Genomic DNA, 15,037 nt, shown 5'->3' on the forward strand with positions numbered 1-15,037 from the left:
CATAGAGGTCAGCCTGATACCAAACTCTTTGAAGCAGAACACAGTACATTTTTCACTATTCATTACCCTGATATTGATGTGGTGCGATTTATACCTCACCAAATTGACGTGTGATGAAACTAGATAGTGTTTAATGGTGATGAGTGTCTGCATGGGCACTAACCCAATGCAAGGAAGTATGTTTTGTGTGAGTGTGTAAATACACACATTTTTGTGCCACCAACACATTCAGACTGCTTGAAGGTCATTTTGGTCACTTCAGTGTGGCCTGCTGTCCTATATATTGGCAATCTGTCCCGCTCGCAGCCTCATATACAGACTGGTTGCACAGTGAGCCTTGAAACACTAAACAGCTTGTAGCATCACGCTACCACCCAACTTCAGAATCCGTCTGTTAAAACATGCCATGACTGGCACATGGAGGACAGAAAAGGATTTGCACAAACTAACAATTTCTGTTAAGCCGAGTCACAGTGTCAGATTTATACAATGCCGCTTCCATCTATACTTAATTCCACTATTTTACAGTCATTTGTACAGTCAATGGGAGCACTTACATGGAAACTATCTGTAAATGACCTCTAAAGGTGTTTACCAAAGTAGGACTTGTATCAGCATCCTTGTTGGTCCTGGAACAGCATTTCTTTCATTTACATTTACATTTATGCATTTGGCAGACGCTTTTATACAAAGCGACTTACAGTGCACTTATTACAGGGACAATCCCCCCGGAGAAACCTGGAGTTAAGTGCCTTGCTCGATGACACAATGGTGGTGTCTGTGGGGATCAAACCGACAACCTTCTGCTTAACAGTTTAGAGCTTTAGCCCACTACGCCACCACCACTCCATCAGCCTATCAGCCAATCAGATGTCAGGGTTAAGGTTAGGTTAGGGTTTAGAGGCTGTGGTTTTGAATTGGGGTTAGGGCTGAGGGTTAAGATCCAAGTTAGATAAAGGGGTTAGGTTTCTAGGGGAAAGATAACAGCTTGAAAATTGGGAATCAGGGTTAGAAATAGGGGTTGGCTTTAGAATTTAGGTTTGGAGGGTAGGGGTCAGGACTGGGGGTTTGGCTTGGGGTTCAATGAAAAGATTGGGAGGTCAAGGGCAGAAGTTGAGGCTATTATTAGGGTTAGAAATAGAGTTTGGCCTTATATTTGTTGGTAGGAATGTTGTTCCAGGACCAACAAAATAATTAATGTTATGTTACAGATATTCACTAAACAGTTGTGGCAATTTCCATGTGGTATTTCAGCACAAAAAGCGGTCTTATGCACTAACCACTCGCTATCTAGTTTAAACAGGTGTAATCAAAGCTGAAACAGCACTGCATCTTCAGTATTTAACCACACTTCTACCAGGTGCAATTCATTCTTAGCAAATACATCCCTCAGAGTTTCGTTTGAGGCACTTAGTAGCAAGTAATCTGGACATCCAAAAGCAGGACTTTATAATCTGCTTTGTTTTCTAAACTACGTCTGTGAAATAGCCTGTAGTGACGTTGTCTGTGCTGCACTACACATGTGTTTTCTGTGCATTCACTCAAAAAGACTGTTGCGCCATTATTAAAAAGACATGTTTTCCCTCACTAGTCTTTTATTATAGTATAATATGTATATCTCAGATAATCCCTAAATTACACAGAGAACAATGAATAAAACAACTGTGATTAATCACTTTACATGCCAGTTAGACACATCTGCCTGTCTAAGTGGGTGGTTTCAGACCAGTTTTGGGATAGCTCGCCCAAAAATGAAAATTCTCTCATGATTTACTCACCCTCATGCCATACCAGATATGACTTTCTTCTGCTGAACAGAAATGAAGATTTTTAAAAAAATATTTCAGCTCTGTAGGTTCATGCAATGCAAGTGAATGGTGGCCAGAAGTTTGAAGTCAGCATAAAAGTAATCCATACGACTCCAGTGGTTAAATCCATGTCTACAGAAGTGATGTGATAGGTGTTGGTGAGAAACAGATCAATAATGATGTCCTTTTTTACTGTAAATCTCCACTTCACTTCCACATTCTGCTTCTTTTGTTTTTTGGTGATTGCATTTTCCATGCATATTGCCAACTAGTGGACAGGAAGAAGAATTTATAGTTAAAAAAAAAGGACTTAAATATTAATCTGTTTCTCACCCACATCTATCATATTGCTTCTGAAGATATGGATTAAAACACTGGAGTCAGATGGATTTTCTGCTTTTTTTGGAAATTCAAACTTCTGGCCACCATGCACTTGCATTGTATGGACCTACAGAGCTGAGATATTCTTCTAAAAATTCATTTGTGTTCAGCAGAAGAATGAAAGTCATACACATATGGGATGGCATGAGAGTGATGATGAGAGAATTTTCATTTTTGGGTGAACTATCCCTTTAAGCTGCAATACAGTCCAGACCTTTGCTGTTGTACTCAAAGGTCTGGCTACGTGAGAGTATACCAAGATATATGTGCAGTTTACCAATAACCAAGATTTGTCTTCTCATTTTGTTCCTTATGACCCTAGGTTGGTAAATAAATGGCTCGCTCACACAGAGAGATCTGTAATGTCGAGCCTGGTAGGCTCTAGAGCAGTATTGCAAGGCCTCTCCAGGAAGTCAATCAGTGGAGCAGTCCAGAACCGTTTAGACAGCCCATTATATGCCCTAATAAAACTGTCAGTGCTCCAGTGAAATGATTTGCCACTTTTAAATGTGCCGCAATTTGGCCCCTCTGTTTCACCACTGGACATCGGCCATCCTTTCTAATTACACTAGTGCAAATGTGAGTCTCTCTTGTGTACAGTCTAGTTCACTCTCTCTGTCTCTCCCTTTTTCTCTGTCTCTTTATCTCTGATTATCATTTCTTGTCTTTTATTTCCTTCTTTGTGCTGTTCTCTGGCTTTTGCGTGAAATCTAAAGCTGAAGACTTTATGCTGTGACAGTGAACCGAATGTTTATAAATCTCTCATTCACAATGTCCAGATGGTGATGTGGTTTTACTGCCAGATCTCTTTGTCTCAGCGATAATTTCACTGCCCCACACGTCTAGCACTCTTCACTTGTGAAAACTCTCTTGGCTGCTGATTTAAGTGCAGTTTGGCTTGATCCCCTGGAATAGTTAATGTTTGGATTTGTCTTTGAATAGCTGGTCCAGGATCAGAGTCTCTAAGTGGAGTCCAGTGATTATCACACACCCTGCCATTGCGCCATCTGCCGTAGCCATGATTGACTTATTTAGCAAAGATCTTATTGTTTTCAGGTAATTGTTTGCACTGAAAAGCCAATTTCTTCCCTGGAACTTCATGATGAATGTCTTGGAATGGCAAACAGCTTAGTAGTGATCATTGGCTGTGATATCCAAAGGCAAGAGACAAAGCTCCAGAAAAAAGCTCCAGTCCTTGAGCTAAAATAAAGCTATACACAGCTCAGAACTCTCAATAAGCGTTTTCAACAGTTGAAGTAATCTTCGCAAACTGTTTATAAAATGTTGCGTTCCTACAGGAGATGCTGAGAAAAACAGCTAGATGCAGTACAGTTGTCCAAGAGATCCATCTAGAGCATGTTTTCATAGGAAAACAATTGAAAAATAGCATGGACTGACACAAAAACTTGTTTGTTGTGAACGGCCTGCAGAATGTAAAATCACAAACCCTTTAAAACAATGGCCAGGGCTGCAATTTCCAAAAGCATCATAAGCCTAAATAGATTGTAGATACCATTGGCACCAATGGTCTCTATGATCAACTCATGCTTACGATGCTTTTGGAAAATGCAGCCCAATTCTGTCAAGTGTAGTGTCTGCGTAAGCAACAGCTAATATCTCACACAACTTATGTGAAAGATCTCTGTGTTTCTATTTCTCTCGATGTGTGAAATGTTCTCAGGGGTTTGGATGTGAGACGCCAAACTACAGGACAAACGGCGTCCCATATGGATTCAGTACAGAACACAATTTAGTTTGCTTAAATATGGGATGATTCCATAATATATGGGACCGTTGGCAACCCTAGTGATAGCACAAGATGAGAACACTTTGTATTACTTTGTAATCAGATTACACCCAAAACTGATGAACACACAGTTTCATGTTTGTCACTAATGATGACTACATTTTTTTAATGATTATTTTTGCATATATAAACTTTCTGTTGCAATTGTAAGCTGGGTTATTTATGTCTGGAGCCCAGAAGATTGAGTGTGTTTAAGCATATGGAAACACAAGATGACAGATTTCATTCAACCTTTTACTTCCAGTCTCACTGTTGTCATGGCCACCACTTAAAGCATCCGCTATTTCCGTTATGCAGCTGTCATTTAGAGGAAATGTGCTGTCTTGCATTATGTGTGAGTGTTTGAGAGAGTATGTGTGTACTGTTTTAATTACTTTTCAAGGCTTATTGTTATTTCTCGTATGATCAATCCATCTCATCAGTTTTAGTTGCAACAGTGTCCATCCAAGTGTATGTGTGTGTGTAATAACAGAAACAGATTACTCTTAGCTGTTTTGGGAAAACAAACTCCTCTCAGCAACTCACCAAAAAGCTAATTAGCTCCAGCTCTACTGATATACTCATTAGCTCATGTATACCCATTAACTCAGCCATTGGCATGGGACCATTAGCTGACCAGACTCATGATTCAAAATTTCTGAAGGAGCTTATGGGGAATGTGTATTAATGTAGGACATAAACACACACAGCTACTCAGACAGCTCACATAACAGATAATCTGTCAAACAAAGTAAAGAGTTTCTTAGGAGGACAGTTTGAGTCAATGAGATATTGGAAATCTACTCATAAGTCTCGAGAGATAAAAGTAAATGTCTAAATGCACACCTCTGCACCAAAGAAGCTGAAGATGAACATAGATGTTGACTATGTTCATAGAAAACATATTTAATTTGATATGACAGAAAATAATATACGTATTACATACTTTCTTAAGGTCCTTAGTAAGCCAAAAATCTAGAAGAACTTGAAGTAATAACAGAAAATATAAATACAGCCTTCTCTAGCACTCTTGATAGTGTCGCCCCCCTTCGATTAAAGAAAAAAGCTTTGCACCACGGTACAATGATCACACTTATGCTCTCAAAAGAGCAGCTCGGAAAATGGAGTGCAATTGGAAGAATACAAAATTAGAGGTAGTTTGTGGTGCATGGAGGGATAGTGTCTGTTGCTACAGACAGGCAATAAAGCTGCCAGGTCAGCATATTTTTGCAAACTCATAGAAAATTACCACAACAATCCAAGGTGTTTATTCAGTTCTGTGTCTAAATTGGTTAGGAATAAAGCCTCAACTGAACCAGATATTCTGTCACAGCACAATAGTAATGACTTCATGAATTTCTTTACTGATAAAATTGAAATAATCAGAAATAAAATGGAATTATGCAATTGTCTGTCACATACCACAGAAAACAATGTCTCATAATTTTCCTCACAAACAACTTCAATGCTTCAATATCATAGGTCATGAAGAGCTAACAAAACATATCGAAAGCCACAACATATGAATGTTAGATCCAATACCAACTAAGCTCTTAAAAGAGATATTCCCTTAATATTATTAACTCCTTGTTATCATTAGGACATTTTCCAAGACACTTTCAAATGGCAGTTATCAAACCACTTATTAAAAGCCACAGCTTGATGCTAGAGAATTTGCTAATTATTGACCGATTTTAAATGTCCCGTTTATATTGAAAATACTAGAAAAGGTAGTATCCTCCCAACTATGTTCATTTCTACAGAGAAATAGTATATATGAACAATTTCAGTCAGGATTTCACTTCAGTCAGTCAGTGACTGTATTTCTCTTCTAGTGCTTTTAGATCTTAGTGCTGCCTTTGACATGATAGATCCCGACATTCTCTTGAATAGGCTGGAGAATTATGTTGGCATTTGTGGACTTGCATTAGCATGGTTTAGGTCCAATTTTGCCTGTGTAAATGAGGGATTGTCAAATCTAACAAAGGTTAAGTATGGAGTGCCACAGGAATCAGTTTTAGGGCCTCTGCTTGTGTCCTTGTACTGTATATGCTTCCCCTGGGAGATATTATCAGGAATCGTGGAATAAGTTTCCACTATTATGCAGACAATACCCAACTATATATTTCTTCGAAACCCGATATTTCACAATTCTCCAAATTGTATCTGTGAAATTAAAGATTGGATGGCCAGAAATGTCCTAATTATTTAACTAATTATTGGACCAAAAACATCTAAAATTAAGCCTCTAAAATATAATTTGACTCTTGATGGATGTACTGTTAAATTGTCTTCTACAGTGAAGGTGTTATATTTGATACCAATCAGCCAGAGTGCTGACTACAACCAAGAAATATGATCATATTAGTCCCATTTTATCATCGTTACACTGGTTACCTGTTAAATTTCATATTAATTTAATATATAATACTATACTTAATATACTACAGTATAATACTTAGGTGATCATCTATCATTCTGTATTCAATCACGTTCATTACATTATGAAAAGTCTGGCCTGTTAATAGTTCCTAAAATATTTAAATCCACAAAAGATAATTTTCCTATTTTGCTCCAAAACAATGGAATAGTCTCCCTAACACTGTTCGGGATACAGACACACTCACTGAGTTTAAGTCTAGACTAAAGACTCATCTCTTTAGCCAGGCATACACCTAATTTATCCTTCAACTCAAAATTAGACTGCTTTAGTTGGGTCTGCCGGAACCAGAAACCAGAAACATTGATCAGGATTTATAACTCTGCAATAAACTGAATGGCATCTACAGTATATTCTATATACTGAGGTCATCAAAACCGACCAGATCCAGCTCCGTTCCTGCTTTGTGTTGGACTCCACTGCTACGTGTCTCTGAGTGATGATGACTAAATGCAGCCGGTGCAAGCCAGACATCACTTCAGTCTATTACGATGAACTTCAGAGGATGAACTTATGCCAACTCCAACCACAAGACTTGTGATACATCATATGCCATTGCCTGAACCTTGGACTTAGGATAGACCTCACCGAAATGACCGGCCGGTTGAACTGCGATGCACCTCTCTGATCTCTGCCTGCATCACCTTGGTCAATCACCTTGGTCAAATGATGGACTACACTCTTAAAATGTAAAAAATAAACAATCAATTATTTACCAACAAAAGCGTTCATCAACAAACTGTCAAAGGACAATGCATCTATGTGAACTTCTGCAGTTAATCCAGGATGGACTTCAAAGACAATCATTAATCTTAAAGTTCATAAAAATATATATTTTTTTAAACACTGGCCCTTAACACTTACTTAGTTTAATAATTATAAGCCATGACTTGTACTGCACATAAATAACTAATATTGACATTATATTCATGTTGTTAGCCAGAGGGGAACTGGCCCCCACAGTGAGTCGGGTTTCTCCCAAAGTTATATTTCTCCATTAACCAACATCATATGGAGTTTTGTGTTCCTGGACACAGTCGCATTCGGCTTGCTCACTGGGGTTATAAATACAATTATTATTTAATTACTTGTTTTTAAACACTATTCACAATTGTATTTAATCAAACTACACAATGCTGACTCTAAGACTTTATAGATATTACAGTTTTATTTTTTGGTAAAGCATGATTTTCTGTAAAGCTGCTTTGAAATGATGTGTCGGCCATAAAGCGAGCGTAAAATGGTAGGCAAATCGTTGACTTGCGGTAAAGTGGACATCTGATGTCCTGATTTCCTGAGTGCCCAAAGCATATTTTAATCACCATGCACCATAGAAGTGCATAAAAGAGCCTAGAAAAAAGAGGGACTTTAGTATATATATGCGTCTTTAAATGCCTGCACAAAAATCGGCATCCACACAATCACACGTCTTCACCTATTTCTGAAATGCTAGTAGAAATTCCGAACCAGAAATGTGAAAAACCATTGACATCAATGTTTACTCATTGTTTCCCTTTTATCTTACAGATTTGAAGTACACTATTAGCATAATCTGCTTACTATATTTATAAGAATCAAAGACATCTCTCAATATGTTTGCCAATTTTTGGAATCCAGGATCAGATTGAGAGAGATCTTTGGCAACCTTTTTAATGAGCTGATTTGGACCTGTGAAGTGAACTGAACTGTATTACAAAGAGAAATGAAAGTGTTGTTATCCAGTGACCTTTTGTGTTTGCTCTGTGTTCATTTATTGTGATTTATTGCGCCATCGACCGCCGTTCACCAAACAGCTTTGCTCCCAGCATTTCACAAAACATTACTTTGAGCAAATATGTCTTTTTGATTATTTTGCATCATAAGATCACTTGAGACAGACCTGTGCTTGTTGATGAGCTTGATATGACCTAACTCTGTGCCACAGAAATCTCAGAACCTCTCCTTCTGTTCGGTACTCTCTCCACATTCCCATGAAGCAGAATAAAGACACTACTCTGCCTCTCATTCAGAGCAGCTTCAGCTATGCTGCTTAGAATCGCTGATGTCTGCCTGTATTACTGTTAGGGAAGCTATTGTACTTTGAAACAGGGTTATAATAGTTTGGGATTTTTTATTTAGCATTTATTTTGATTTTATATTCAATTTGTCATTTCAATTTAGTTGAATTTTCATTATTTTTCACACTTTGTCTGTTAGTTTTAGTTTAGTTTTGGTTTTCTGAGCGTTTTCTAGTTTCAGTTTACTTTTATTTTAGTTTTAGTTTGTGGAGGGTGGAGCGGGGTGGAGCGGGGCTGTTAGTGAATACGGCCGGCCCCCAATCGGGCTAATGAGCCAAGGATAGGGATAAAGCCGAGCCAGATGCGGCAGTTAGAGAAAGAGAGAGCGACACACAGCTGCCATGTACTTGTATGTGTGTTTTGTGTGTTTTTGTTTAAGTTTCATTCAAATATTTTTGTGATGCTTCGTCCAGTTCCCCCCTAATCCTTGCCCATTTTAAACCTTGTTACATTGGTGCCGAAACCCTGGAAGTACTCGCCACTGCCGTCTGCTGAAAGGAGCAACCGCGGCCGTCCGCCGGTGGACAGAGGAGTTGCTGCCGGCCGCCTGGACACGGAGGAACGTCCGCCATCCGTGAGGGGAGGAGGGGCTCGCTGCTGGCCACCTGGAGCGGTGGAGCTGCTGCCAGGGGTGGAGGGGCTCGATACCAGCCGCCAGAACATTGTAACGGTGGCGGCCTGATAATAAATTCAAACAATCAATCAACGATTGTTGAAATAAAAGTTAATCAGTTTGGGTGCCAGACAGGTGTAACCTTGTCAATAATTTCAGACCAATAACCCAGATAGCTTAGATGCCACCAGTTACATACACAAAATACAGAAAATAAATCACAAAGGACAGTGCCAACTCAGTTTAGAAATGCCTGTATTTCACACCATTTCGCCAGTTACCACCACTTTGAACTGTCAGTCAATTTTTTTCCACATAGACCACAGATTCCACAGTTGTTCATCCAGGCACAGAGACAGATTTTGTGAACAAAATCAATATCAAAAATGTCAATTTTGTTTGGTATCAAAAATAAAAATAAAAAACTCCAGAACAAAATTAGCCAAAAAAATAAAATAAAAATATTACTCACAGTTTAGTTTGTGGGGAACCGGAATACCCGGATGTATAAAGTGCAGAGGTGAATTTGTGTGTGTGTGTTTGGTTAACCAGCCGCAATTCCAGTCACGCCGTAGCCTTTAGCAATGGTGAAACTCTGTTGGATGGTAGAGGGAACAAACCAGGATCCAGACGGCCCTTATCACAGCTCGCTTGGGGTTCTTTTACACGCTCCGCGCTGAAGACATCGTTATGGAGAGCGTTTTTTTTCTCACCAGCAACCGCTCCAGCAGAGATACAGCGTTTTACCCGCTGTCGATTTCGTCACCGCCTCCCCAGGTAAGTGCAAACAACACCTTACTTTTTCTTTAGTATTTCCCTTCGTCTAACCACCAACAGCTCGTTCGGTTAATGCGTTTACTTCCAGTTTGGCGTTTTGACGGTTATTGAGGCTTTTCGGTTCTCACCTCGATGAATCGCACTCTTCACAACAACTTCGGGTCTTTTTCCCACACACTTTTTTTTTTTTTGTTTGTTTTGTTTTTTTTTTCTTTTATGTGACAACCTCATTTCCTTTTCCCCCACTTAGCAACGGAAATGGGCGGAGACAACCTTGATTTAATTATTTAATTTGTTTTTGTAATGTTTCAGCTCCGCCACAACATGGAGGGGCGTTCGATCCGCCAGGGGTTGGAGGACTCCCTACTGTCCGCCCAGGGAGGTGTGGCTGTCGTCTGCCAGAAGGTGGAGGAGTGGTTGAGGACCAGGGGACAGCGTGTCTGGGAACCGGCGAGCAATCTTTTTTCTCTCGTGTTTCTCTCGTGAACGTGTTTGTTTATTACATCAGTTTCCTGGCTGTAAAGCTTTGTTTGCAATATAATGCCACAAAAACAGCGATGTAACGTTTTATCGCGCTACACAGCTATTTGTTGAAAAAACGTTCAAGTATTTTTTTTAATAGAAAGGCTAATCTGCTTTGAAAATATCTCCGCAATTGTCACGCTACTAAAAAAAAAGTATTTTAGTAAGTAGCCTCGCTACTTTTAGTTAGTTCCTCCCCATCACTGTTCGGAACAGTGGCCTTCCTCACTGAAGCAGCTCAGCTGCATCCTGTTCAACTCTCTGCTCTTATTTGATGACTCATGCACGCTGCTCTTTGCTTTTCAATCGCACAGTTGACTTTGAGTTTATGTTGTAAATATGGCATAATGGAAGAGCATTGTGGATGTGTGTATGTGTTTGTGCACGCTTAGTCCCTCTTTCTAATTCCAAGCAGGCCATTTGCATTGCCTTGTTCATTCCTGAAGGGCGTTTGTGGCAAGAATTTTGTGAAAGACAGAGAGGTAGAAGTTGAATGCAGAAGACATTAAATGGCCTGTCTGTGTGCGCTTGTTTGCTTTTGTCCGTTTCCAGGCCAATTTAGAAAGAGTTTAGAGAGAAAATATTCATGAATCTGCCATTTGATGTTGACGGATATTGTTTAGCTCTTAATAGAATTGCTCTTTACTGTCAGCACTTCCTTTTTGTTATGATTAGAGTTCAGAAGACTCATGGCCTTTCACCTCATCCTAGCTGTTGTTTTTCCTCTGTGGGGGAAATAATCATTTGATGTGACGTGAAGATGTGATCCAGTGCATTTTAAGCATCTGTCTGTGATTGGAGGAGAATTTTCCCCACACCTAAAAAGCATCTTCCATTAAAATATATAGTCCTTAGGGACAAACATTGTGCAATTTAGATGAAATAAATAAAATAATAAGCCTCTAACTTAATGGACGTGTTTGAATTGTATCTTGACACATTTATTTTACTTATATTTAAGGCCTTTGCTTTTGTAATTCCACAATAATCATGTCAGGGGGGTTTTATGTGCTTTAAAGATTGCTTTATTCACATTTTGTAGATTCTACTAACAATTTGCCAGATGCTTAACGCAACACTGCACACCAATTTCAGCAAATGATGCAATTTGTAAGAAATAAATACAATGGCTGGAGTTGTCCAAAGGTCTGAAAAAACATACTGTAGAACAAAAATAGTTGTTTTTTTGTTGATGTCGGTTTTTTTTTCTTTCTTTCTTTCTTCCTTTTTTATAAACCTGGACATAAAAGTTGAAGTATTTACACATTTTAATCAAAAATAATATAAGGAAAATTGAAGAAGAACTATTTAAGATTCTGGACTATTTCTAGGTCTCTAATCAAATATAACCAAATTTGTGAAATTGTCCAATTGTCATTTCATAATTACATTTTGCTTGAATGTAGAATACATGCTAGCACAAATCAGAGCTGTCAATCAAATGAACAGGGGGACATACCAAATACTAAGACATGTTTTAATTCATGCAGATTGTGCAGTTTTACTCACTTTGTTATGCTGATAATATAACGTGTAATGAAAAATGTTGTATAAAATAAATAAAAATAGAAGCATTTTCACTAGTGGTTTAAGACTTTTGGACAACATAGGACTCCATTTAAAATAATAACGATAGTAATAAAATATATAAAACACTGAATGATCTAATTGGCATTTAAAGTGCTCCGATTCTTGTTCAAGGTTCTTGGAAGAACAACTGTGGAGAAGCTCAAACTAAATCAGTGATTCAAGATTTATTCTGTTTTGATTGGTTTAATTCCCACTTTAACTCTCATGTCAAGGAATCAGCAGTCTAAACGTTTTATTCTTTTACCATTTCAGGTCACTTTTCACCTTGGAAATCCTTTAAACAGGTAAAACGTATCATCTTCCAGCCCTCTGACTCTGGTTAACACACTAACAACAGCCGTGTGCTCAAATATTGTAACAGTTTTGAGTGATTACATCATATTACATACATCATTCAACATATTTATGAATAACCTTAACGGCATAGCCTCAGTACTAAGAGTAATGCATAATAGGTGCTTTATTACAGTGCTATAACATATTAGATTACACTAACTGCATTAAGTTATGCTTCAGCTTACAGAAAAGTTACATTGAATATAAATGTTACCAGTTATGCTCGTCTTAGCTAGGTGACACTTGGTGAGTTCAGTTTCTATGAAATTATTTTTTAAATCCCATATCCAAAATTCTGGTTAAAAACACTTAAATGTGGTCATTCTGTATCTGTGAATAAACTCTAAAATCACTAATTCACTAATCATTTAAACAAGCATACACTACATTTTATGCACCACAAAACGGACTGATCTTTTCAAATTAAGGAGTACACCAGTTTAATGTATGAAAATCACAACATACTGCCTAAACTCTTTTGACCAGCTGTAGTCTCTCTATGTACTGTCCCTAACTTGGATTCAATACATCGACTCTTACATCTGCTTGTCCACAACCCAATGTAAATTCTTCTGATCCTGTTTATATAGCCTGTATTATTCCACCCACCCACCCATTTATTTATTTTTGGTCTAAGAAGCAGCCAAACCCAGCCCCATCTTCTTCCAATGCCAAAGATGAGACCAAAGTCTGACATAAATCAAGTGGACTTTCTTTACACTGCAGAGAGCCAGTGACAGCGCAGTCTTCAGCCACTTTACGCTCGTTCCTCAACATCTATCTATCTATCTGTCTGTCTCAAGGGAACAGAATTGGGAGATGGAAAGCTTCATACAGTGCAGTACTGTAGAGAGCTGCTGGGTCTTTTATCTCTCTCTCTCTCTCTCTCTCTCTCTCTCTCTCTCTCTCTCTCATGCTGAGGTTTAATTAGATATAATTTACTTTCAGACTAACGTCACAGCATAGCGGGTAGTAGAAAGAGTTTTTAAAAGGAATGGTTGGAAGAGTATTAGATAGAATGATAAAGTTATATGGTCTAAGCATGAAATCCACATTTGAAATGTCATTTAACATGTTAGCACGGCTTTTACTCTTGCCCTGGTTACAGCTGTCAAAATACTGAAATGTTTCAATTAAGGCTGTCAATTGATTTAAAGAATCAAATCAAATTCAAAAGTTAAATTCCAAAGTACATCAATGGCATGATTGTTTTTTACTTGGTTTAATTAATCAAATTAAAATACTAGTTCACTCAAAAATGTCAATGATGAGATAATTGTCTCACCCTCATGCCATCCCAGATGCGCAACTTTTTTTCATCTGCTGACCAAATATTAAGATATTTAGAACAATATTTCTGCTCTTTAGGTCCATGCATTGCAAGTCAATGGTGGCCAGAATTTTGAAGCTCCAAAAAGCACATAAAGGCAGCATAAAAGTAATCTGTTTGACTCCAGTGGTTTAATCCATGTCTTTAGAATGTGATATGATAGATGTAGGTAATAAACAGATCCATTTGTAAGTCCTTTTTACCATAAATCTCCACTTTCACATTCTTCTTTTGTTTTTTGGCAGTTCGCATTCTTTGTACATATCGCCACCTACTGGCCGGGCCAGTCAAAGGTGTGGATTTACAGGAAAAAAAATACTTAAATATTGATCTGTTTCTTACCGAAACCTATCATATTGCTTCAGAAGATATAAATTGAACATCTGGAGTTGTGTTAATTATTTTATTCTTCCTTTATATGCTTTTTGAAGCTTCAAAGTTCTCCACACAATTAACTTGCTTCACTTGCATTGTATGGATCTACAGAGCAGAAATATTCTTCTAAAAGTCTTTATTTGTGTTCTGCAAAAGAAAGAAAGTCATACACATCTGGGATGGCATGAGGGTGAGTAAATGATGAGAGAATTTTCATTTTTGGGTGAACTACCCCTTTAAATGCAAATAATTGCATATTTGCTGAGAAAAGCCCCCAAATGAAGATTATTATTTTGGAAATGGGTAAATGGCTTTAGATGTCAGGTATATTGTTTACTTCCACTTGAATTGGTTTGGTCGATCTGTCCATGGTAGACTTGAGGGCTGTTAACATGTACTTTTTGTCCATTTACACATGCATCAGATGGGCTTTTTTGGCTGTTGCACTGAGCCGTGTTGCCATGTTGTTAGGGTTAGGGAATTATTAAATGGTTTTTCATATTGCATATTTAATTGCATTAAATTGCCTGTTTAAATTAATGTGGGATAGACTGAATACACACACCCAATACAAAAGTTCCTGTAATCAGTCTGTGTAACATACAGTGTCATTATACTGTGCGACTGTGGTGAAGACCAGTTTTATTGTGACAGAAATAATCTGTTAGCAAACATCATCAATCCAAAAATCAAGCAAATGTGATTTCACAAGAACATCCTAAACAAGGCAAAAACCAGACATGACCATAAGGCACATAGGCGCTATATTTATACATAGACTAATTGGATTAAACATAACATGTGATAATATGCCTAAATGCATAAAGACATACAAGTTCCTGCACTTACAATGTAGTGTAGCCTTGTTTAAAACAGTCACAAAATATTTCAATCTGACTCTTTTGATTAGGAGCTTCTTCTTTGAGAAAATCATGCCAACGTTTGTATGTCTTAGCACTTTGCTCTGACAATAATAGAGTTCCTCAATGTGCGTGTTTATGTTTGTGTGTTTACTTGGCAAT

General features: G+C 38.0%; 1 protein-coding gene across 1 annotated transcript in view; it reads left to right on the forward strand.

Annotated features, from left to right (window-relative positions):
* Positions 1 to 15,037, forward strand: part of LOC127639271 (membrane-associated guanylate kinase, WW and PDZ domain-containing protein 2-like) — a 321,578-nt gene that overhangs the window by 249,289 nt on the left and 57,252 nt on the right. Inside the window, exon 11 of the mRNA XM_052121194.1 lies at positions 12,227 to 12,258. Coding sequence (XP_051977154.1) covers positions 12,227 to 12,258 — 32 coding nt within the window. The remainder of the gene's footprint in view (positions 1 to 12,226; positions 12,259 to 15,037) is intronic.

Source organism: Xyrauchen texanus, chromosome 47 (genome assembly GCF_025860055.1).
Source record: "Xyrauchen texanus isolate HMW12.3.18 chromosome 47, RBS_HiC_50CHRs, whole genome shotgun sequence".
NCBI classification, from domain to species: domain Eukaryota; kingdom Metazoa; phylum Chordata; class Actinopteri; order Cypriniformes; family Catostomidae; genus Xyrauchen; species Xyrauchen texanus.